Consider the following 23348-nt stretch of genomic DNA (forward strand, 5'->3'; position numbering starts at 1 on the left):
CCAGGAAGTCGTCTTTACGTGAACTTGCTTCTCTAGCAATACTAGAAAATGCTCAATTTCTATCTTCTTATACTCACCTCAGGAGCGGATCCAGAAAAAAAAATCGGAAGGAGTCCGAAATTTCGATTTTGAAATATTCAATGTACAATACGTAATATCTAATACCCTTCTTCAATTAAAATCAGTTTTGGTTGTCGAATCTGGTTTGGAATGATTTGGAATTTAGAACGAATTTAAAATAGAAACTATTTTAAAATTTCTCAATGAGATAAAAATTTCGGGGAGGTCCGGATCCCCAGAACCCTTCCCCTGGATCCACCACTGACTCAACTGGATTGTTCTAGCATTTATAATAGTTTGATTGCATGGAAAAGATAGTCGTTGACAGTGTAAATTAATAGGTTATCTGTTTTCAATAATATCTGAAGACAACAAAGATATGGTATGATTTAGTTCTCGCCGTTCACTGAAACTATCCCTGGCAGCACTGTTCCAGTGGAATCCAATCACGTTAATTGCGATAGAACTGAAGTTATAGTTCTATGGATAATACTTGTTACTTACTAGTTCTGAAATGAAGGGTTAAAACCCTGTTAGCTAGCCTTTCCTACGAATTTCTGAAATAAATCGAATGTTCCAGCTGTTCAAAAACGTTTTTGATTATAAACAACATGGGCAGCCAAATTATAGTACATACATTTGGTCGCGGTTCTTTGTAAATGACATGGGTATCCAAATTATCGTACATTTGGTCAATGTACTAAAGATAAACAAAAATATACAGCAATAGATTTCAATGAAGTTCATGTGTTGCAAGTTACACCATATGCGTGGTTACTTGCAACAGGCATAATTTTTGGCCATCCTGAAAACAGGGAATGATGCTTTGATATCATAAATACCATTTAGTAGTCTTTATACTCCCATTAGCGCTTGTACATATTGAAAATTATTCTAATGTTACAGCATTTTTAGTTATACCACTTTTAAGTTGAAAAGTGTTGCAAGTAACCCCGTTTGACGGTAATTAGTGTCTGACGCGTATATTTTATTTATCAGAATCATTTGAGAAGTAACAATCATTATCATTTGGTTGTCAAGTATAGTTTCCCAGTTGTCTAAGCCTAGTTTCCCAGGAAATATTGACGAACCGTTGCTCATTATATACAAATTATAATATTTAATGATACTTTTCTCTTCAATCTTGTGAAGGGATCTACACTTGGCGGTTCATTTGGCCCTTCTCTCAATGTTGATTTTTACTGTTAATTTTTTGACTACTAAATCATAATTTCTACTATATTTTCTGCTTATAAATGTCAGCAATTTTCATAACTGAGCACCTATGGCGTTCATTTGGACATTTTCATGAATTTCATAAGACTGTCTTATGAAAATAGTAAGAGCATCTCTTACTAGTTTCATAAGACAGTCTTATGAAATTCATGAAAATATCCAAATGGAAAATTTCTCCTCCAAATCATAAGACAGACTTATAAAATCCATTTATAATCCTTTTTTCTGAAAGTCATAAGTCGTTTTTATGAAAATTCAATGTAGATTTTGCTCGGTGTAAATGTTAATTCCGTCAGATTATTGCAAATCTATTAAGGGGTTATATATGTTGAGATGCTGGAATAAAGGGAAAAGTGTGAAGTTTTGTAAAGGTATGTAGCTATATTTTTATGAATTTGTTGTAATACGTCTAGCGTAGTACAATGTCTAATTTGCAACATCCTTTGGAGAACATAAAAAAAATATTTATAATTGTCGATGTTATAGCAATTTCCGCATAATGCGTTTGTCGTGACTACGGTTTCAGTCCAACAACTCAACTGAAAGCATAAAATTAAAAAAAATATTCATTGGTATATGTACCTGAGGTGTCCTTGAACGATTGATTAAAAAAATTATCTTCTTTATGGAAACGGGGAATATTTTACCAAAAAAATCGCTCTTTTCACCCGAAAAAAAATTAAAGGGTTGTGTGCAGGACACGACCACGGCGACATTGAACATGTAGTGTGCAATATAATTCGCGGCGTCGGAGGTAAAACATGATTATGAGTTATGTTCTATCAACGACCATACGGTAAACTTGGCGGGAAAGCCCAACTCCTACCAGCAGAAGGCAATGGATCTATCTTTCAATTTCATTGCTTTCGTTTCTCTTAGTCTTAAATTTGCCGAAAGCAGCCCTCAAAATCGATACAATAATAGAAATATCGCACGTTTACTCTCTTCACGGATATGGTCGGACAAAGTATTCATTTTGTCGAGTAGTCGTTGACAACCGAGTTGTCCAACATCAATTGAGTTATTTAAACGTGTACATATTTTATGTGATTGGATATATACAATCATACGTGGATTAATCTATATGAAATGGAAAAAATAGCGTTATATTTTACGAATACTTCAAACATTTTACATCGTTTGTCATCATATTAAAAGTATGTACAGTTTTTCCTAACATATATGAAAGCTAAAAAGAACTACTTGGACAGTGTGAAACCATGCATATGATATGCATTAATTAAAAAAATTTGCGTATTTATACAATTGCTTTAAAGCCTACTTTTGTTGAGTCGATAAGGTTCAACTTCGAGTATATATTTCTTTAGTTTTGTTTAAATGGCTTAAAATTAGCGAATATTTTAGTCACAGTTCGATTTTCGCTTTACCATTTCGATCAATGCATACCGTTTTAAACAACAGCCAGTACGGTGCCAGGGGCCGTGTATAAATGACGTAGCACTTTAGGGGGTAGAAGGATATAGCAAATTTTTAACGAGGGGCAATATTGTGATAAAATGCTACGAGGGGGAAATTCGCCGAAAAAAGCTACATCATTTGTGTACGGCCCCAATGGGCAGGGTTACGATATGGGTCGAGCTAACTAGGGCTCAACATTTTCGATACGCACAAATTTTGATCTTTTATGCGGAACGAGTACCTAAATAAATCGAAATGAGCAAGAGAGTGTGCTGGTGTAAATACACTGAGTTTCAATCTGTTCAACGAAGCTCAAAACAATCGGCTTTCCAAATTTAAGAACCGTCGATTTGTTTTTTTTGTTAGTTTAAAAACTCTAGTGTCACAAAAACCAACGCGGTACTAGATACATCGCAACGGCATACTGACTAGCGCTGACGTAACATGGGATTGGAAACAGCTTCTTGAAAAAGTTTAAAAGTTACTGGAAGATGATCAGAATCAATGTCAGCATGTGTATCAATTCGCTAGAATGGTGACTTTGATCTGTCAAAACCAAATCAATTGTTGATGGATTCCTTACAGACGAATAGCACGTAGGACCATCCGGGCACAAAATTGAATAATAACCAGCAGAGTATTCATTAAAAAGTAGTTTACCGTTGGAATTGCTTTGAGCATTATTCCAGGAGCGGTGTTTGGCGTTGAAATCACCGATTATGAAGAATTTCGACCGATTTCTTGTAAGTTTTTGTAAGTCTCATTTCAAGAAATTAATTTGCTCGCCAGTGCACTGAAAAGGCAAATAGGCTGCAGCAAATAAAAATGATACCAAGATCAGTTTCAACTTCGATACCCAAACTATCGATCACCTTGGTGTCAAAAGACGGCGTAACAGAATGTTTGATCCTGCGATTAACCACTATTGCGATTCGATCAAATCGATGAATAACAAAATTAGAGTTACTCATCCATTTTATATTTGGTTTTAAAAAAGTTTCGGTCACAACGGCTATATGCACATTATGTATCCTCAAAAAGTTGAAAAAATTCATCTTCGCACGTTTTTAATGAACGAGTATTCCAATTTAATAAATTTAAATGATTATTTAAAGTCATTGTTAAACTTTTATTTCATTACAATTTTGTTGGTAAATTCCCACCTCGTTTAAAAGCTTCAAACATGGAGGTAGAATTTAACATAGCAATCATCATAAGTAACATATGGTCCTGCAAGTATTTTAATTTTTCTTCCGTTACGCTACCTAGATCCATTGGACTAAAGGAAGCGTTAGGTGCAAACGAATTTGTAGGCGTGGTAACGGTAGCCGTTATTTTGGCCTTGTTACCTGCCACTGAAGCATAAGATGACACACCATTGTAGGATGGTGTGACGGAGGTAGAAGAAGTTGTTAATCTATTTTGAATCGGATTAACACGTTTGAACGTGTTTTCTAGAAGTGTACCTAAAGAAGTAGGTACATTATTTATTTGCTGTTTTTGTTGTCTAGAACGAGAATTTATATTTTTTCTCGAACTGGACAACCCCAGAAATTCGATTTATGATTTTCGCTACAATTAGCGCATTTGAAACTTTTTGTGGCTTTTTTCACCGGACAAGTATCTTTAGTGTGCGATTTATAACCACAGATCATATATTTGGAATCCAAATGACAATTTTTTATGCCGTGCCCAAAGCCTTGACATCTACGACACTGGGTCGGATTTTGAATTCTGCCCCCATGTCGTCTATAATGTTCCCACTTTACTCGCACGTGGAACATAAAACGTGCTTTTTCAAATATTTTCAAATTATTAACCTCATTACGGTTAAAATGAATTAAACAAAGCTCCTGGATAATTCCAGAGCGTACTGGCGTGTTATCGCCGCTAGCCTTTCTCTTCATAAGAATAACTTGTGAAAGAGAAAAGCCAAGTAAATTGTTCAATTCGTTGGATATTTCATCCAAACTTTGACCTTGTGGTAGCCATTTCAAGACAGCCTTGAATGGTCTATCTGTCTTGAAATCATATGAATACAATTTATATAACTTCTCCGTAAAATACTGGAGTAGTCGTTTGTGGCCAATCAATTCCTCCGCTGGAACTCGACATTCTCCTCTTCGGCCAATCTGAAAAGAGACTTTCACGTCCGGATGGAACGTCGAAAGCTCAGTTCGAAAGGCTTTGAAGTCGGAGATCATCACTGTTATAGGCGGAGGTGATTGCGTTTTCTTCTCATTGGCATTATGCGCAACGAGAGGAAATTTAGAATTTTCATCAGCTTCACATTCAGATAAAACATCGAATGAGTTGCTGCAGTCAATTGAATTTTCGGGTGGAGAAGATACCCTTTTCCGGTTAGCTTTAATTTTTGGCACACGGCCTTTCTGGGAGGACCCAGGCATGTTGGAAGAATTAAATATTTCTGTATCGATTTTGTTGGCTATTTTCGGCAAATTTGAGACTAAGAGAAACGAAAGCAATGCAATTGAAAGACGGATAGGTATTCTAGAGCGAATCAGTTATAAACTTAGAACGGAAAAATTAGAACTAGGCAGGCTCATATGGGCATGATCGAAAGGAAATGTGAAGAATTTTCGATCATGCCCATATGAGCCTGCCTAGTTCTAGTTTTTCCGTTCTAAGTTTATAACTGATTCGCTCTAGAATACCTATCCGTCTTTCAATTTCATTGCTTTCGTTTCTCTTAGTCTCAAATTTGCCGAAAATAGCCAACAAAATCGATACAGTAGAACCTTGCGGCAATTAAAACATAGTAACAAATTAAATATTTCGTTGGGCTGAATTGTTCTTGAAATATGTTTTAGTCTTGAAAAAGACTGATTGAGTAGAAAAAGTAGGTAGTCTTGAGAAAGACTAACTGGCGAAAAAAATATAGGTAGCCTTGAGATAGACTGATCGAGCGAAAATATAGGTAGTCTTTAGAAAGACTGTTGCTGTTGAAAAACTCTAGGTAAACCAGGAGCTATCAAGATTTGTGACCGGTTCGAACGAAGGTTCAAGCCGGTATTGCGAATCTCCTTTGTGTTGCATTTTAATCCTTCGCAATTCTAGGATTTCGATTTTATGGGAATCCTGCGCATGACAGTCACTTGTCATTGAATTATCTGATCAACTCAGAACATCTTGCGTGCATCATGCTACCTGGTGGCGGAATCTACCTTTTACTCCATATATTTAGTTATTTTTTTTATGAACTTAATTGTTGGACTGGCTCAAGTTCGAAGACTTTTAGAGTGCCATGAAGAACCATCGCATTATACATCTGTTTACGCATGTTCAATGATAGGGGCCCCTTAGTCCAATTGTGCGCAGGGGCCACGAGTGATCTTAAGGCCTTCCGGTCGACAAATTTAAAATCTCATAGTAATCGACTTTACTGGGTTTTGTGACAAAATTCGCTTCAACCTTTCTTCGCTATCTTCTTTGATGTGCAATTGAGTTTTAGTGTGTTTTTTTGTAAGTTGTTAATGTTATTTCGAAAGCAATCATAAGCAACCAATTGTTGAGGAGTTAAAAGTTGATTCTACTTGGGGTTTGGACACGAAGACACATTTGGTAAGGAGCAAGTAATTTTTTAAAGGTTTGTACGATTTCGTTAGATATACTACTGAGCAAACCTGATCACCAATAATGTTAGATTTTCAACCTGTTTGTTTGAGATAGAATAAAAAACGATGACCCAGGTGGAATAGGTACAATCGTATTGGCTACATTTAGCTCGGACATTCTTCGAGGTCGCGCTAGATGGTATTCTTGATCTTGGCAACTAAAATCTGTAAAAAATAGAACAAATTTAATGCTATGTTTTTGGAGCACCACAGCATAGTTTATCCTTCCAGGAACTATTTGCGATGCTCCGTGCAAAGTACCTGTTGGTTGCCGGAAACAAACACAGCGCGTCGGCTCGAGGGATTTGTTTTTTAGCCTTTTTTACACTTATCTCCGACAAACGGCGTGGACGTGCTGTAGTATGCTCCTGATAGTGCTCACCTAGAAACAAAAAAAAACAGTTATTTCTTAGAATTTTTATTATTTTTTATCTTTCGTAAATAGAATAGTTCTGCAATCTGCAATTCTCTGCAAATCGTCAACCTAATCCCGGCCCGGAGGGCAAAATGTCATATGCCATTTCGTACGCTGTTCGTCGAGATCGGAAAAAGTCTGTATGTGTTTGTATGTATGTGTGTATATGTCAAACATGTCGCTCATCTTTTTCAGAGATGCATGGACAAACTTAATCTCATCTTTTGCGGCTGTTATTGAATTTTGCGTCAATCGAAATTCCGGTTCTGGAGTTACCGGTTGAAAAGTGCGGCCTCGAAGCAATGTTCCATATAAACTGGTAGCACTATGATACCAAAATGATTAATTGAAAACCTGATTAAAGTGGGTGTAAGATTACTTCGTTTTTCAAGTCCAGATCACTAATGACAAACCAAAGTCGCTTTGACAATATTGGTCACCTACGACGGTTCCTGAGTCCATATTAGCAGGAAATGAATAATGTTCAAAGGGGGGAGTAAAAGAAAATTTTAAGATCGAATTTGTATTTTTGATGCCAAATGCCATGAAACGTCGAGATTTTATGTAATCTCAAAGAAAATCGGACGATAATTGATTTTTTTTGTTGATTTTGGCACATTTTTGTCTTTCTCATATAGAAAGGTTATGTAATCACTCTGATAATCGATAACCTAATCCCGGACGAGAGGGCCGTATGTCATATACCATTCGACACAGCTCGTTGAGATCGGAAAAATAATGAATATGCTTGTTTTTTATCGAGGGGGAATCTTCAAAAGAGACCACTACCGACTTGGCCGTGGTAGGGTATAAGTAGCATTCTTCGCCCCCCCCCAATGTTCTCCCCCCTTGTAGAACAATTACAAATAATTCTATCTGCTTTACGGTCTGAACTTTAGCTTTCGACTAATATTAAAAAACAAACAAAGACGATTAAAATGTGAAAACTGCCCTAATTTATACAATAATATTCCATAACATATTTTTAATCGTAAATAAAGTAATGCCATTTTACTGAAAACTAAAAATGGTAATGATTTTTTATCGCAGGGAAAAATATTTAAATTTCATGATAATGCGTTAGAATATTCGATAGCAATGATTTTGAGCATTGCAGAAATACATGTCAACGAACATCTGCGATCCTTTATTTCATTAGTTTGAACAATTTTAAAAAATGACGGAAATTAACGCAAGTTGAAACTTAATTCTAATCTTCGCCCCTGGTGAAATCCCTTATAACATTCTTTTCTACAAATGGGTTTCTATCTTCGCCCCGTTCCACAGTGGTCCCACAATGGACTATTGATTTTAGCTATGTGATGTCTTTGAGGAAGTTTCTTGGAATGAAACGCTCCTTCTTTCGATCATGTCGGATCGATGATTAATCCCCCTAATAGTGAGATCCGAAATTTATTTTTTTTAATAATTCAGATATAAAAATATCACAGCATTGATATGAAAATTTTGACGAAAAAAATAGAATCATTCAAGGACACGGAAGTTAACTTACAAACAATTAAAAATAAAAAAAAAACTTTCAGATCGGTTGAAAACATTTTCGGCAATCGTAGTCACGGCAAAGACGTTCTTGGAAAATCATGATTTCGAGATGATCGCGTACAAAGTTTCAAGTATATACCCAAGCCCTCGTAAGGGAACAATGAAATGCGCTATAACTTTGCTCCTACTGCTTGGATCTTTATAATAATGTGGAAAAGAACCTATACTGCCGCTTTAGGCATAATTGTCTCATATGTATAGGGAATTTCATTGCACATGGAGCAGTTATGCGTATAACGTTAAAAAGATAAAATAATATTTTTTTCGATTTTTTGACCGACCTCAACATATATAAACCCGTAATATAAGTAAGCATCTAAAGTCATTTTGTATATATTCCAAATATTTGAACGCTTTTGCTTTTGTTACTTCTAATCAACTGTAAAACAAATCTAACTGTTTCATACATTATTTACAAAAAGAATACCAGATGATACTTCGAAAATGAATTTAAAATGTAGGGGAGACCGGGGCTAGTTGCCGGTGTTTTCAGTCTTCATTTTTTACCGCTTTGATTTTGGTAGATCTTGCCAAATAGAACACGTTACATGAAAGGGCAAACTTTTGGCAACTTTCTTGAATTTTATGAAAATGATTGATACGTTGTCTTCATTTCTAGAGACAAAAATATGTGAAGCGGAAAAGCCGCCAACTTACCCCAGACTCCGGGTAAGTTGGCGGTATGTATGGGGTAAGTTGGCGGAATGCCAGAAAATAAGCAATCAAATGGAAATTGAATTACATCAGTGGTCCTTATGAAATATGGCGATTGTCTTTTCAATAAAACCGATTCAATCCACCTATTAGTGAGCTGAGAAATTTCTTACGCATATCGCTGTTGTATTATTCATTTGCCGAACTCACACGAAGTTGGCCAGCAATTAGATTTGAGATAAACACAGTTTCGAGTCCTACATGAATAATACTTCGAATAAACGGAATAAATTAAAGAACAGTAATAAAACAAATAAAAATTTAAACTAATTATGAACCAACAAAATAAAATAAAAGTTATTCATAGAATAGATAGAGTGGTTAATATAAATCAAATTAATAAAATAAAATTGCCTCAAATGAAATTTAGACAGCATTAAAAAGTTGTGAAATTAAGAGAGTTAATTAAATTGTTTCAAGCTAACAAACTGTCATCCAATAATAAAAAGAACTGACTCAACCGAATTAATAAAATGAAGACGCTGCGTAGAATATATGATAAAAATTACCAATTTAATAAAATGATTAAATAAATTAAATAAATTAAATAAATAATATGAACAAAACAAAACAAAAAAATGAATTAATAAGAATTTAATAATATGAATAATATGGATAAAATTAACTCTTTCATACCTGATATTTTTCTAGCACATATAGGGTTCCAAATCCGTGTTAGAGTAAAGAAACATGAAAAACCTGTTTTGACTAAGAAGGATGCTTCTCTAGCAGTGTTAGTAGCAGCTTAATTTTTACATACCAATCCTTAATACACATCTCCCACAAAGTATTCAATAATTCGATTAGGCAGAAAAGGTAGCCGAAAGCTGTCTAAATTGAAAAGATTTATCAGTTTTCAAAAATATTTGAAGACAGAGTAGATATATCAACATATTATCCTTCACTGATAACTGAAAATATTTCTGGCAGCATTGCTCCAGTGCAATCCAGTCAGCACAATTGCAATAACTTCAGCTCTACGGATATTTCTTGTAACTGTTAGCTAGGGTTACCAACCTCCTTATTTTAAAGGACATGTCCTTAATTTCGATGATTTGGGAAAGCGTCCTTACGTCTTCAAACAACCATATTACTCAGTTTCAAATACGCAAGAATGTTCTTAATTATAGTATATACAAATACTCAGTATAGGACTGAATTAAGTTGAAGTAGATGTAGTTTTCGGTTTTTTTTTGTCACAGAACTTGGTGCAACGTTTCTAATGAAATTGCCCTTCATCTTCAGAGCAAAGCAGGGTTGGAACATAAATTATTTATAGTTTTCTCATAACACAAGTATTTTGCAAATTTGGCAAGGACTTATTTTCTTTTTCAAGCAGAATGTAATATTTAGTTTGATACTAACACGTATTTCAGATTAGTTCAAGATCTTATGACATATCTTAGAAATGGATTTGGAAATAACAGAATAGCTCTGAATCGTGACAGTTGCCAGGAACACGATGGTGGAGAGATGCGAGGGGGGTGCTACAAGTGAGGAATTTTAAATGATGCTAAGTGCTGTGACATTATTTTTGTATATAGGGCGAAATTTTGATTCCTTACATCTTTATTATGCATAATGGAACTAATAATTTTTACGCCATAATTAGTATAACAGAAATCTTGCAAAAGAGGCTAAATTTTGGGATTGAAAAATACAGTTGCTCTCTGTGATGCCACGAGTATAATATGCATTATGTTAGAGATCTATTTTCTCACTACTAATTGGATTACTTGGTGATCTGTGCATTCATATACCATCCAACGTCTATCTCATGACTGAACGCAATGCTTAATCCAACGGGTAAATACATAAACTCTGGACAAATTTTCATTTTAAAGTGAATTTTCACTTTGATTTGTCTTTGAAGTGAACTTGCGTATTAATTTTTGAGAAATGGTTAATTAAATATTAAGTAAACTCACAAAACGCTTTCCGAATCGAATTTCTTCAATCACGCAGATGTGTTTTCATACCCGGATATTCAAAATCGGTTTAGTTTTGTCCCTAAAACATCAGTAAGTCAATACTCTGTATGGAACGGTCTCATTTTTAGGTAGTGAAAATAAGGTAAGCGATGAATAAAAATAGAAAATGTTTAATAATCCGCCGCTCGTGAAAGGACTTTGACAATCTCTAGGTTGTTCGAAAGGAATTTTAACAAGCATTCTAATTATATGCACGAAGTACGACTACATTGCTTTGTTCGAGAGTTATTTGCTTAAATCACTATGTGCTTTGACGTACTCATTTTTATCTCAGAAAGTAAACAACATATCGAAAAACAAAAATAATAGTGTCAAATGGCAACGTTAGGCCTTTAATTTGAATAATTTCGCTAAGATCGGTTTAGCGGTTGCTGAAGTAATTACATGACATTAGTGCACATACATACATTCCCACACACACATACATACAGACATTGTCCCAATTGTTCGAGCTGAGTCGATTGGTATATGAGACTCGGCCCTCCGGGCCTCGAAAAAAGTTTTTAAAGTTTGAGCGAATCCTACACATTTCTTTTGTAAAAACCGATCTAATACACCTATCAGTGAGATGAACCATTTCTTACGAGTAAAGCCATGTCAAGTGATCCTCGAATTTTTCGCAAAATCACCGATCTTTATGAGGTATATTTTATTGGATAGGGATAAAGGCGAATAACTTTTGGTATAAATATTTCGTTAAAACACCTTTTATTTTTTAAGATACTAACCCTTAAACTTTATTGCATCATAAAATTGTAAATTTTATATCTCAAAAACCACTGAAGACAATTCAATGATTTTTTGCACACTTATGGAATGATATTTGCACTATTTTATAAAAATATTTTTACTGTATAATTATGTGAATAACGGTACTTTGCATCTATTTAAATATTTCAATTGTATTTTTTCTTGTGTTCTTCACGCTAGGAATTTTCAAAACGTATGTCAAATTATGCGGAGATCTTTCACCTTCAATAATCTGTATTTATCATTTTTCATTTTTCCTCCTATCGAGAGTTATTGAGGATTTTGTAACAGTGCGCTCTTTCAACGCACGGCCCACTTTGATGCAGCCCGCGAGAACGTACATATTGGCAACGTCGCATATCGCAACGTCAGAATGCGCATCGCTTTGAAGGAGCGTATTTCATGTGCGAAATTGGCATCTATGAGATTAAAGCAAAAAGCCAAGCTTTTCTTTATGGATTATTGAAGGTGAATGTTTTATTCAGGAGTTATTTAATTTTCTGTCACTCAATACCTCGGACAAGCGCGCTCGGATATTGGCAGCCGATGATAAAAGTTGAGCAGTGCGCATGTTTTAACCTGCGTTGACATATTTTTTGCAAAATGGCATACTTCACCACATTTTATTTTCAGTTCATTTGTCTGAGAGGTAGCATGGTTTATTGTGAATCTTTTCTCAAACCCACATTTCAACTTTTCAGTATTTCGCCATCGAGCCTTGCGTTAAATCACGCGCCCATTTAATTTGCATCAGTGCGAGTGAAAAAACGTTTTGCCGTTTGTTTTGGTTTCGATCGCACTGGAGTGTTTCCCATATAGCAAGAACTCGACAAAATGCTAGATTATCTCAAAATAGACAAACTTTGCTCATAAAAACATTCGATTGTTTCGTGTTATAAATATGGGTCGATCACACGAATGATTTATTCCGTTAAAAAAAATTCATAAATGTGTTCGTCGTTTGTGGAGTGATAAATTTAAAAATTATATTGGTCAACACATGTGTGGTATACGTCGTAATGGGTGCAAAAATACTACGAAAATAAATATGGACATGAACAAAACACAATGTTCGTTAAATTTTCAATTTTTCATCCTATGTTTATAGTAATGGGATTCTAAGTAAACTTTTTTCAAAAGACACATCGTTGTTTAAAGGTAATATCACTCGGTGAAAACAAAAACGTGAAATAAAATGTTGTTTTCATAAGATTTTCCATTTTCCTATATTAATGTTGTTGACTTAAAATGAATTCGGATATAATGTAGATGTACTTTGACTAACAAAAGTGTTTTTGATGATGTTAATTGTTAGAAACGTTATATTATTAAAAAAATATTAAGCAACCTTATTTTTTGTCGTTTACTTCGGTCAAAAAATTTTAAAGCATCTCAGAATATCTGGAAAAAAGTCATCTTCGATAATCCGTATAGAAAAGTTTACCCTTTTGCACTAATCGAAAGATATGGTTTCTTTTAGTCATGCGATGCGCACTTCCAACGCGATGCTCATTCTGACATTGCGATGTGCGACGTTGCCAATATGTACGTTCTCGCCGGCTGCATCAAAGTGGGACGTGCGTTGAAAGAGCGCACTGTTACAAAATCCTCCATAACTCTCGATAGGAACAAAAATGAAAAATGATCAATACAGATTATTGAAGGTGAAAGATTGCCGCATAATTTGACAATTTTTAGCGTGAAGAACACAAGAAAAAATACAATTGAAATATTTAAATAGATGCACAGTACCGTTATTCACATAATCATACAGTAAAAATATTTTTATGAGACAGTGCAAATATCATTCCATAAGTGTGCAAAAATTCGTTGAATTATCTTTAGTAGTTTTTGAGATATAAAATTTACAATTTTATGATGCAATAAAGTTTAAGGGTTAATATCTTAAAGAATAAAAGGTGTTTTAACGAAATATTTATACCAAAAGTTATTCACCATAATCCCTATCCAATAAAATATACCTCATGAAGATCGGTGATTTTGCGAAAAATTCGAGGATCACTTGACATGGCTTTACTCTTACACATATCACTGTTGTATTTTTCATTAGTTAAATTAAAGAAAAATATTAAACAAAATAAAATGGATAGAATGATTAATATAAATCAAATAATTAAAATATACAAATAAAATTAGCCGAAATGAAAATTAGATCATATTAAAAAAGTTATGAAATTAAGAGAAGTAATTAAATTGTTTTAAGCTAACAAACTGTCATCCAATAATAAAAATAACTGACTTAACCGAATAAATAAAATGAAGAATCTGATTAAAATATATGAACTGGAAAAAAAATAAAGAGATTAAAATGAATGAAATAAATAATATAAATAAAACAAACAAAAAAAAATTGAATTAATAAGATAAACAATAGGAATAATATGGATAAAATTAACCCTTTCATTCCTAATATTTTTCTAGCACATATATGTTTTCAAAACCGTTTTTCTTAAAAGTGTTATACCATGTTCACACTACAGAGTTAAAACGTGTTATAATAATTAGCAACAAGAAAAATGTCATCAAGATAGCGTTAAAACACGTTTTAACTCGTAGTGTGAACGTAGTATTAGAGTAAAGAAATACGAAAGACCTGTTTTGATCAAGATAGATGGTTCGCAGTATTAGAAGCTGCTCAATTTTACATACCAATCCTTAATTCACATCTCCTGCGAAGTTTTCAATAATTTGATTGGGCAGAAAAGGTAGCCGAAAGCATTCTAAATTGAAAAGATTTATCAGTTTTCAAAAATATTTGAAGATAACGAAGATATATTAAAATATAATTTTTCGCTGATAACTGTAAATAATTCTGACAGCACTGCTCCAGCGAAATCCAATCAGAGCAATTGCATTATCGTCAATTATATGGATATTTCTAGTAACTAATAGTGCTCAAATAAACGGTGATAATCACAATTATTAGTTTTATTTTTTTTTTTGGGAAATCTTGTCTAACCCCAAAATTACAGCTGATTGAAAATGTGGTCGTTCATGAGTAACAGGGTAACCAAAGAGTTAATAAAATAAATAAAATGAATAGAATGAATAAAATAAACAAAATGAAGAAAGCGATAAAATAAATAAAAATGTTTTCTTTCAGTACAATTTAATTTTTCATTTTTTTTGTTTTTAAACAATAAAATGACCAGAACGAAAAATTCAGCGATATTAAAAAGTAATAGAATGAGTAGAATAAGTTAAATTGTATCTAATTAATGTGCCAAATGCAATGAATAAAATGAATGACTGGACAAAATTAGACAGATGAAAAAAAAATGAAAATGAATAAAATGTGTGAACCGGAAAAAAAATATTAAAGTGCACGAAAAAAGTGAATAAAATAAGTTAAATGAATGATACAAATAAGATGCATGAGATAATAAACTGATCGGAATGCAAACATAGAATGAAATGTATACAATTGATAAAATGAGGTCAAATAAATGAATAAAAAGAATGCTGAATGAAAAAATCAACAAAAAGAAATGATCATATATTTAAAATAAGTCAAATATTTAAAACGGAAAAATAAACAAAACGAATATAATCCATGAAACTGGAAAAAATGAGTATATAAAATAAAATTTAAAGAAAGTTGTTTAAATGTAGTAAATGAATAAAACGAATAACTAATTGCTCGAATTCTAGAACCATTGTTTCAGAATATTCTGAAGTGATTATGAAAATCTCATTGCAAAGAGTAGGTTTTCGTCTTTATTTTCTTGACGGCGCACAGTGGCGGCTCATCAAACAAAAGTCGGACAAAACCTCAAATGTTACCTAATTTGGCTGAAAATCACAATTTAAGCTAATTTTGAGGTGCTGAGCTCATTTTTGAAGTCAAAAGTCGTAAAATATTAAATGCATTTTTCCATACAGTGTCATTGAACCTTTCTTATAACTATGATCCCGTTTTCATGATAGATTTTCCGTTACTGTTCACCAATGTCAACAATATCATAAAAAATGAAGAACACTACTTAAAAACCATGGTTGAACGTGTTGGTTTACTGTAGATTGTCTAACTATTTTACACAAAACACCATGCGTCTCCATATCAGCAACAAAGCTTCACAATCTCCTTAAACCTTTTTGCGCACCTATGCGCAGAACGAGACCATGATATTCGAAAAGTAGAGGTAATTTCACATAGAATGTATACTATGTGACCGTTCCGAAATGATTCCGAAATTTGTACAGAATACATTAGTGAACAAAGTATTTTTGATCTGACCACCTTAAACATATTTAAACTAAAAAGTCATAGTTCCAAGCAAATTTACCAAAGATATTTTACTCACTAACCAAGTTCTTTCGTTCCTCTATACAATGAAACTAGTTGTGCTAAAATCGGACCAAAATCAACAGAGCAACATGCATTTGAAGTGAACAGAGCAATGGTGGTTTCGGAAATGAAAATCATTAAAAAATCCGGACTTTGGTACGTTTAAACTCGTGTTAAAAATCGTGTTCTTATCCAATGATCATAAAATTTTGAATATACATCATTCAATACATGAGAAATTTAGGAAAAATATAAAATATCAACATTTCAAAAATAAATTTTTGAGGTTTTGGCCAGCCTCCGGCCACTGTGCGGCGTTTTAAGATTATCTGGTGTTTCTGCTTTATTGATGGACCTTAATTAGTCATCAGGAAACCTAGAAATCAGGAATTTGTCTTGGAATTAAAAGATGTCTTTTTGGTTACAGATATCTGAAAAAAATATTTTTGTACATGATAGAATTTTTTGGTCCAGTATTTTAACGCATAATTGGAAATAGTAAACTGAAATAAGGCCACCTGTAAATAGTATTCATTTGCATTGAAGTATATAGAAATGAGTGTCAAGTGGCCATGTTAGCAATTATATTATTGTATGATATAAATTCAGTGAGATCAGCTATATGTTCAATGCAGAAACTGTGATTGTAATCCTCGCTAATTTACGTGTAGAATACGGAACCCAAGGATTTCCTTAATTATTAAAAGAGTGTCAAGTGGCCATGTTGGCAATACAAACGCAGTTGAACAAATACATCGCAAGATTAAATTAGCTTGGATACTAACAAATATTTCTGATTAGTTGAAGATCTTATGACACGTCTTAGAATTGGTTTTGGAAATATCAGGATAGATCTGAGTCGTGACAGTTGCCATGAACACGATTGGGAGAGATAGTAGATGGGGAGGGGCGACAAGTGAGGAATGGTAAATGATGGTCACATTTTTTGTATATAGGGCGAAATTTTGATTCCTTACATCTTTATTAAACATAATGCAACTGATAATTATTCGCCCTTACCACTACGCCTGCATAGAAGGAAACTGAAGCGAGAGCGACTCGAGGTCCGATGACTTTTGAAGGATTCCCCGCGGGTTCGAAGAATACCATCCGCCAATCCGGTACTCGGCGACTTACTAGACTGAGGCGCAAATTTATTTCGCTGATCCCCCTACCCCCCCCCCCCCCCCCCCATCGAGCGAAAGTTGCAAGTTTTGCTCTTCTTTCCCTGTCTCTCCCCTGTCCTTGATACAACTGCTGCTACACTGATGCGGAAATAAGCTACCCTCTGAATATCTTGACCAAGCATAAGTTTTAGTTAAAAAATTCAAATTAGTATTCTGTATTCCTAGTTTTAAGATAGCTATAATTTTTACTCTTTATTGAAACTCTTGTCCTCCATTTTGTAAATAGAATTGAATCCCTAGTTTTAAAATTTCTGTGAAACTTCTCATAAATATTTGTTCCCCCTTTTGTGTACTAAACTATATTGTTAGTTTTAAGATAACCGTAAAATATTTCGTAAAATACTATTACTCCCTCTCTTGTATATCAAAGTGAATCCCTTGTTTTGAATTTTTTCATAAAAAAATCTTTTGGCCCTCTCTTGTATATTGAATCTTATTTCTAGTCTTAAGATAGCTGTAAACTTTTTTTTTTCCTTTGTAAAAAAAATATTTCAACATTGTAACCTCCTAGTTTTAAGATATCCAAAATGTAAAAACATAAGCATTTGGCACCGCCAAGCTAACGCATTTGTGCCTATCAAATAAACGAAATGAATAAAAAAAAACTGATAATTATTACGCCATAATTAGTATACCATAAATCTTGCAAAGAAGCTTTTCACTACAATTTTGTTATTCAAAAACACTGCTGCTCTCGGTGATGCTACGAGTGTAACATGAATATTTTCTCACTACTGGGTGGATTACTTGGTGATCGGTGCATTCATATCCCGATCAGAAGATCATATCAAGAAAATATCAAAATTATTTCTTGATTTGATATTTATATCATATAACCATATAATTTTGATATATGTCGTTTGGAACGAATTAAGACTAAATTAAAATTATATCATGTTTTGATTTGTCAATAATTATATCAAATAATATATCATATTTATATCAACAATATCGTATCTTTTCAACATAGTATGTACAACAAAATATTATCTTTCCAAGACAGTTTGACAAAGCTATAACGATATCACCAGAGATGGATCCTCCCAAGAACTGGCTCCAAATCGCATTACTAGTGGTCTTGTCTTGTCATATGTTGGAATGTAAATACATAAGATAATGTACGCTTTGTAAAGCTACTCGATGATTACAGATCACAACAGAGAAAATGTTCCGATGTAGTGCCACGAAGCAGCAAGTAGTTTTATAGATTTGATTAGATGGGTTTCGGCATATGACAAGCTGAAAGAGCAACACTTGGTCTGGCTTGAAGAGGAATGGACGCAAAACCTGTAACAAGTGCAGGTAAACTACTAAAGAAGAGTCAAAGAGAGAAGAACATACGAAAGAATAGGAACATTCATATTAAGGGATCATCCATAAATGACGTAGCATTATATGGGGTAGGGGGAGTTTTGTATTTTGTGATGTTGTGTGACGACAGGGAGGTAGGGGGTCGTGTCATGTTACGTAGCTTTTTTAAAGAGGAATAGGGGTTGACTTGATATCACGACAATCATACCCGTTTCATCTAACATCGTTTTTTTATTTTTTACGGGGTCCAGGGGGGGAGGAGAGTTACCGTCAAGCTACGTAATTACCAGGTGGGTATTTAGATATTTGTGACGAAATGCTACGATGGGGGAGAGGGATGTTATAAATCACTCAAAAAATGCTTCGTCATTTATGGATGGTCCCTTAAACTATGAAGGATGTGAAGTGAAAAACAGGAACGCCTTCGAAAAAAATAAATGAACCACGTGTCGGTTGTCACGGTAAAGATGGACACGTCTATCATTACCAGGACACATGTTAGTGAACTCGGGTGATTCGTAGTTATACTGCCTATGCTCGACCCTCATTAACTGTTCTAATGACCCTGCCACTTCTAGTTTTCCGACCTGTTTACTTCACATCCTTGCTCTCACTTGAGTACTATGGCTCTATTTTTCATAACCTTCCCTACCCAGTAATCTCTAGCTAATTGAATGTCCTTAAAATGTAAAAAAGTAAATGAACAAATTTTAAAATTATATGCTGAACTAACTGCGAGTTCTAACAAGTAGCTGTATCGGTAATAAAAATTATAAAATTAGTAATACAGGGAAATTAAATGCACATTTTTTGAGAGTACTAAAGAGAATAATGAATTATCTTTCACAAGAAAATATTTGATTTCTTAATTAAAAATAATAAAAAAAATGATTTTTGTGATAAAATTCTGATATTTTCAGATATATTTACTGCGCTCAATTAGATATAAAATATCTTAAATATCCGTTTGTGTGATATAAATATTTTATCAAACCAAGATACAACCAAAATACATTATACTAAAAAGACTGAGATATAATAAGATATAACCGATACATTTTCTTGGTATAAAAACTTGATATTTTAACAACTATCCAGCTATATTTTATATCAAACAGAGATATATATTTTGCCGTGATATAATATCTTATTTTGATATAATTTTGATGTGAATTTCTGGTCGGGATATCATCCAACGTCTATCTTACGATTGAATGCAATGCTTAATCCAACGGATAAATACATCAACTCTAGACAAATTTTCACTTTGAAGTAAATCTACACATTGTTTTGTCTTTGAAGTAAACTTGCGCATTAATTTTTGAGAAATAGTTAATTAATTATTAAGTAAATTCACAAAATGTTTTCAGAATCGAATTCCTTGAATCACTCAGATGTGTTTTCATACCGATATTCAAAATGGGTTTAATTTTACCCCTAAAACACACGTAAAGCAATGCTCTGTATGTAACGTTCTTATTTATAGTTAGTGGAAATTGGTAAACGAGGAATATAAATACAAAATGTTTAATATCTCCGCCGTGCGTGAACAGTTTTTGAAAATCTATAGCTTATTCGAAAGGTAATTTTACAAGCTTTCTGATTATGTGCATAGAATACGATTCAATTACTTTGTTCGAAAGTTATTTGCTTAAAACCCATTGTGTTTTGACAAAACTATCCATAACTCAGAAAGTAAACAACAATTAGAAAACCAAAAATAATAGTGTCAAATGGCAACGTTAGACTTTTCATTTAAAACTAATTTCGTTTAAATCGGTTCAGCGGTTGCTGGATAATTACATGACATTAGTGCACAAAAACACACACAAGGGGGCGGCAGGGACAGGAAGGACAGGAGTCTAGGGGCCAAACGAGTTGGGGAGTTTTGCTAGGATATGGTGTGGCTAGGATTGGGCTCTTCTAAACCTCTAAATAAAGCCATAACTCCGAAAGCAGCTCCGACGAAGTGAGTATGTGCCGCTTCTACTAAGACCCTAAGATTCCAATAATCTAAGATCTTAGCAATAAAAGCACTCTAGCCCAACTGGAGTGCCAACCGGTACATCAGAACCAACGTCAGTAACATCCAGATTATGGCATACTGACCATGGCGAACGTCAACGGAGAGGACACGGATCACGAATAGGATGGCAACTTTGGGCTGACAGGCGTGCTGTTCTACTCCCTGAGTAAGGAAGGATGACACCGACTTGAAATGACGAGTGGGCTAACAGCATGGCTGCGTCCGTCCCAATAAAACCCTGGCAGGTCTCCGGGTACGTTCGAAAATCGTCATCATTTGGTTGGTGGTACTAGGCTCGGTTGAAGCATTCCCGATTTACGCCGATCCGGCTCTGAACACTACTCCCCATGAAGGATAGTGTCAACCCTTGCATGACCTCACTGCTGATTTTTGGCAGCATAGATAACCATAGGATCGCGAGAAGTGACTATGTGCAGCGAGTGAAGATAGCGGCCCGGAGTTGGGACCCAATAAAATGGAGAAACAACAAGCAGCCAATATAAACGGAGCAGGCACGGTGAATCCGTTTGCCAGAGGTGGGTTGGTGAGGTCACCACCACCAATCGTAGCTCAAGCCATTCAGCAAGAGCAAGAGGAGTGAAAGCCGATGCAACAGCAACAGCAGCAGCAAAAACAGCCAGAGCAGAGCGGAATGAGCTACACCCCACAAACGCCAAAAGTAGTGGCAGCGAAGCACTTGGTGGAGGAGCTCCACAAGTTCGTGGACACGAGAAACTATGTCCATAAAGACATTAAGGAAATGGCCATCAAAATCCGGAAGGCGCTACTGTCTGCCGCGAAAGAGTATGATACGGCAACGCAGAGGGCGGATGCAGCTGAGCGAGCATTGGCGTCGGCTAAGGCCACTATCCTCCTAGCCCCTCCGAAACAGGGTAAGGAGAGGCAGATTGGAGTTGAGAACACGTCAGTTCCCATAACTCCAAAGAGGACAAGATCCTCGCCAGGAGACGAAAGAACTGGCGAGTCAAAGAGGCAGACGCTCGAAGACGCTGTTGCTGCCGAAGGAAAGAACGCCACCTTACAGAAGTAACTCGGGAAACAGAAAAAAAAGAAGGAGGAGCGAAAAGGGGAGCAGAAGAGGAAATCAGAACCCTCGGCTCGTCAGAAGGCGCCTAAGGGAGAAGCCGTGCTCGTCAAAGCAAATGACGAGACTACGTACGCATCACTGCTCAAATAGGTCAGAGAGGACCTGGAGCTGAAAGATTTGGGGGAAAACGTGTTAAGAGTCAGGCGTACCCAAAAAATGAGATGCTCCTCGAGCTGAAGAAGAATACTACGACTAGTAGCTTTGTCTCGCAGGAGACTATAACTAAATCAATGGGTGGAAAGGCAGAAGTTAAAGCCATAACTCCGGAGATGGTAATTGTGTGCAAGGACCTTGATGAAATCACGACGAAGACGAGCTGAGAGGTGCAATGAAGCAGCAGTGCAAACTGGGCGAGGTGCACATGACGATCCGGTTAAGAAAGGGATACGGAGGAACGCACACAGCGATGATTCGTTTACCGCTGCAGACAAGGCGCTGGAGATAGGTAAAGTTACAGTTGGATGGTCGAGATGCCTACTGAGAGCCGCCCCACGAGTAAATAAACAAGCGGAGAAATGCTTCAAATGCTTAGGCTTTGGACATTTAGCAGGGGCTTGCAAAGGCCCGGACAGATCCGGGATATGCTGGAAATGTGGAGAGACGGGCCATCTTGCGAGAGACTGCACGCAGAGGCTGAATTGCTTGTTTTGCACCCCAGCGGAAGGAAACGACCATCAGACGGGTGGCTTTAAACGCCCAGCCTACAAGACGGTGACTGCAGGCCAACGGTGATAGAGATGACCCAGATAAACCTGAATCACTGTGATACCGCACAGCAACTGTTGTGGCAGTCTACGACAGAAACTTATTGTGATGTCGCTTTGATCGCAGAGCCTTATCAAGTCCCCCCTAATAACGGTAACTGGGTGGCGGATAGATCAGAAACCGCTGTGATACAAGTAATGGGTAGATTCCTCATCCAAGAAGTGGTAGAACGTTCATATGAGGGTTTCGTGATAGCCAAAATCAACGGCATCTTCGTGTGTAGCTGCTACGCTCCTCCAAGGTGGACAGTAGAGCAGTTTAGCCTAATGATGGAGCAGTTATCCGAGCAGTTGATCGATCGGAAGCCGGTAGTCATTGGTGGTGACCTCAAACCTGGGCTGTGGAATGGGGCAGTAGAGTAACCAACACAAGAGGGTGTATCCTGCAGGAAGCTCTAGCGAACTTAGACGTACGATTGTGCAATGAAGGCTCTGTTAGCACATTTCGGAGAGACGGGAGGGAGTCTATCATCGACGTCACATTCTGTAGTCCCTCATTGACGGCGAACATGGATTGGAGAGTATGCGAAACGTATACGCATAGTGACCACCAGGTGATTCGCTATACAGGCAATACAGAGAAGGATGACCGGCGAACGACAGTGGAAGACGAAAGCCTTCAACAAAGACCTCTTTGTTGAGGTACTTCGGCCGAACGGCGGGACTGAGAACGTGGATGCGGCTGACCTAACAAGAAGGATTGTGGCGGCTTGTGACGCCACAATGCCGCGAAAACTGGAATTGCGCAACAAACGGTGTCCAGCTTACTGATGGAACGAGATGCTTAGTACGTTACGCGCTGCTTGTCTCAGAGCCAGAAGGCGGGCTTAGAGAGCAAGGTCGGGACCAGATAGAGAAGA

The 23348-nt window shown here is 35.7% G+C and overlaps 1 protein-coding gene across 6 annotated transcripts in view; it reads right to left on the minus strand.

The window, feature by feature from the left end:
* The window catches only part of LOC131688806 (muscle calcium channel subunit alpha-1), a 1302489-nt gene that overhangs the window by 191583 nt on the left and 1087558 nt on the right, over positions 1-23348 (minus strand). For 4 of the 6 annotated variants that reach the window (XM_058973340.1, XM_058973339.1, XM_058973342.1 and 1 more), the window contains one exon: positions 6389-6515. In XM_058973340.1, coding sequence (XP_058829323.1) covers positions 6389-6515 — 127 coding nt within the window. Of the gene's footprint in view, positions 1-6387; positions 6516-6611; positions 6733-23348 lie in introns of those variants that run through there. The other 2 variants (XM_058973341.1, XM_058973338.1) reach the window with 2 other exon arrangements.

This window comes from Topomyia yanbarensis, chromosome 3, assembly GCF_030247195.1.
Source record: "Topomyia yanbarensis strain Yona2022 chromosome 3, ASM3024719v1, whole genome shotgun sequence".
In the NCBI taxonomy this organism is placed as follows: Eukaryota; Metazoa; Arthropoda; class Insecta; order Diptera; family Culicidae; genus Topomyia; species Topomyia yanbarensis.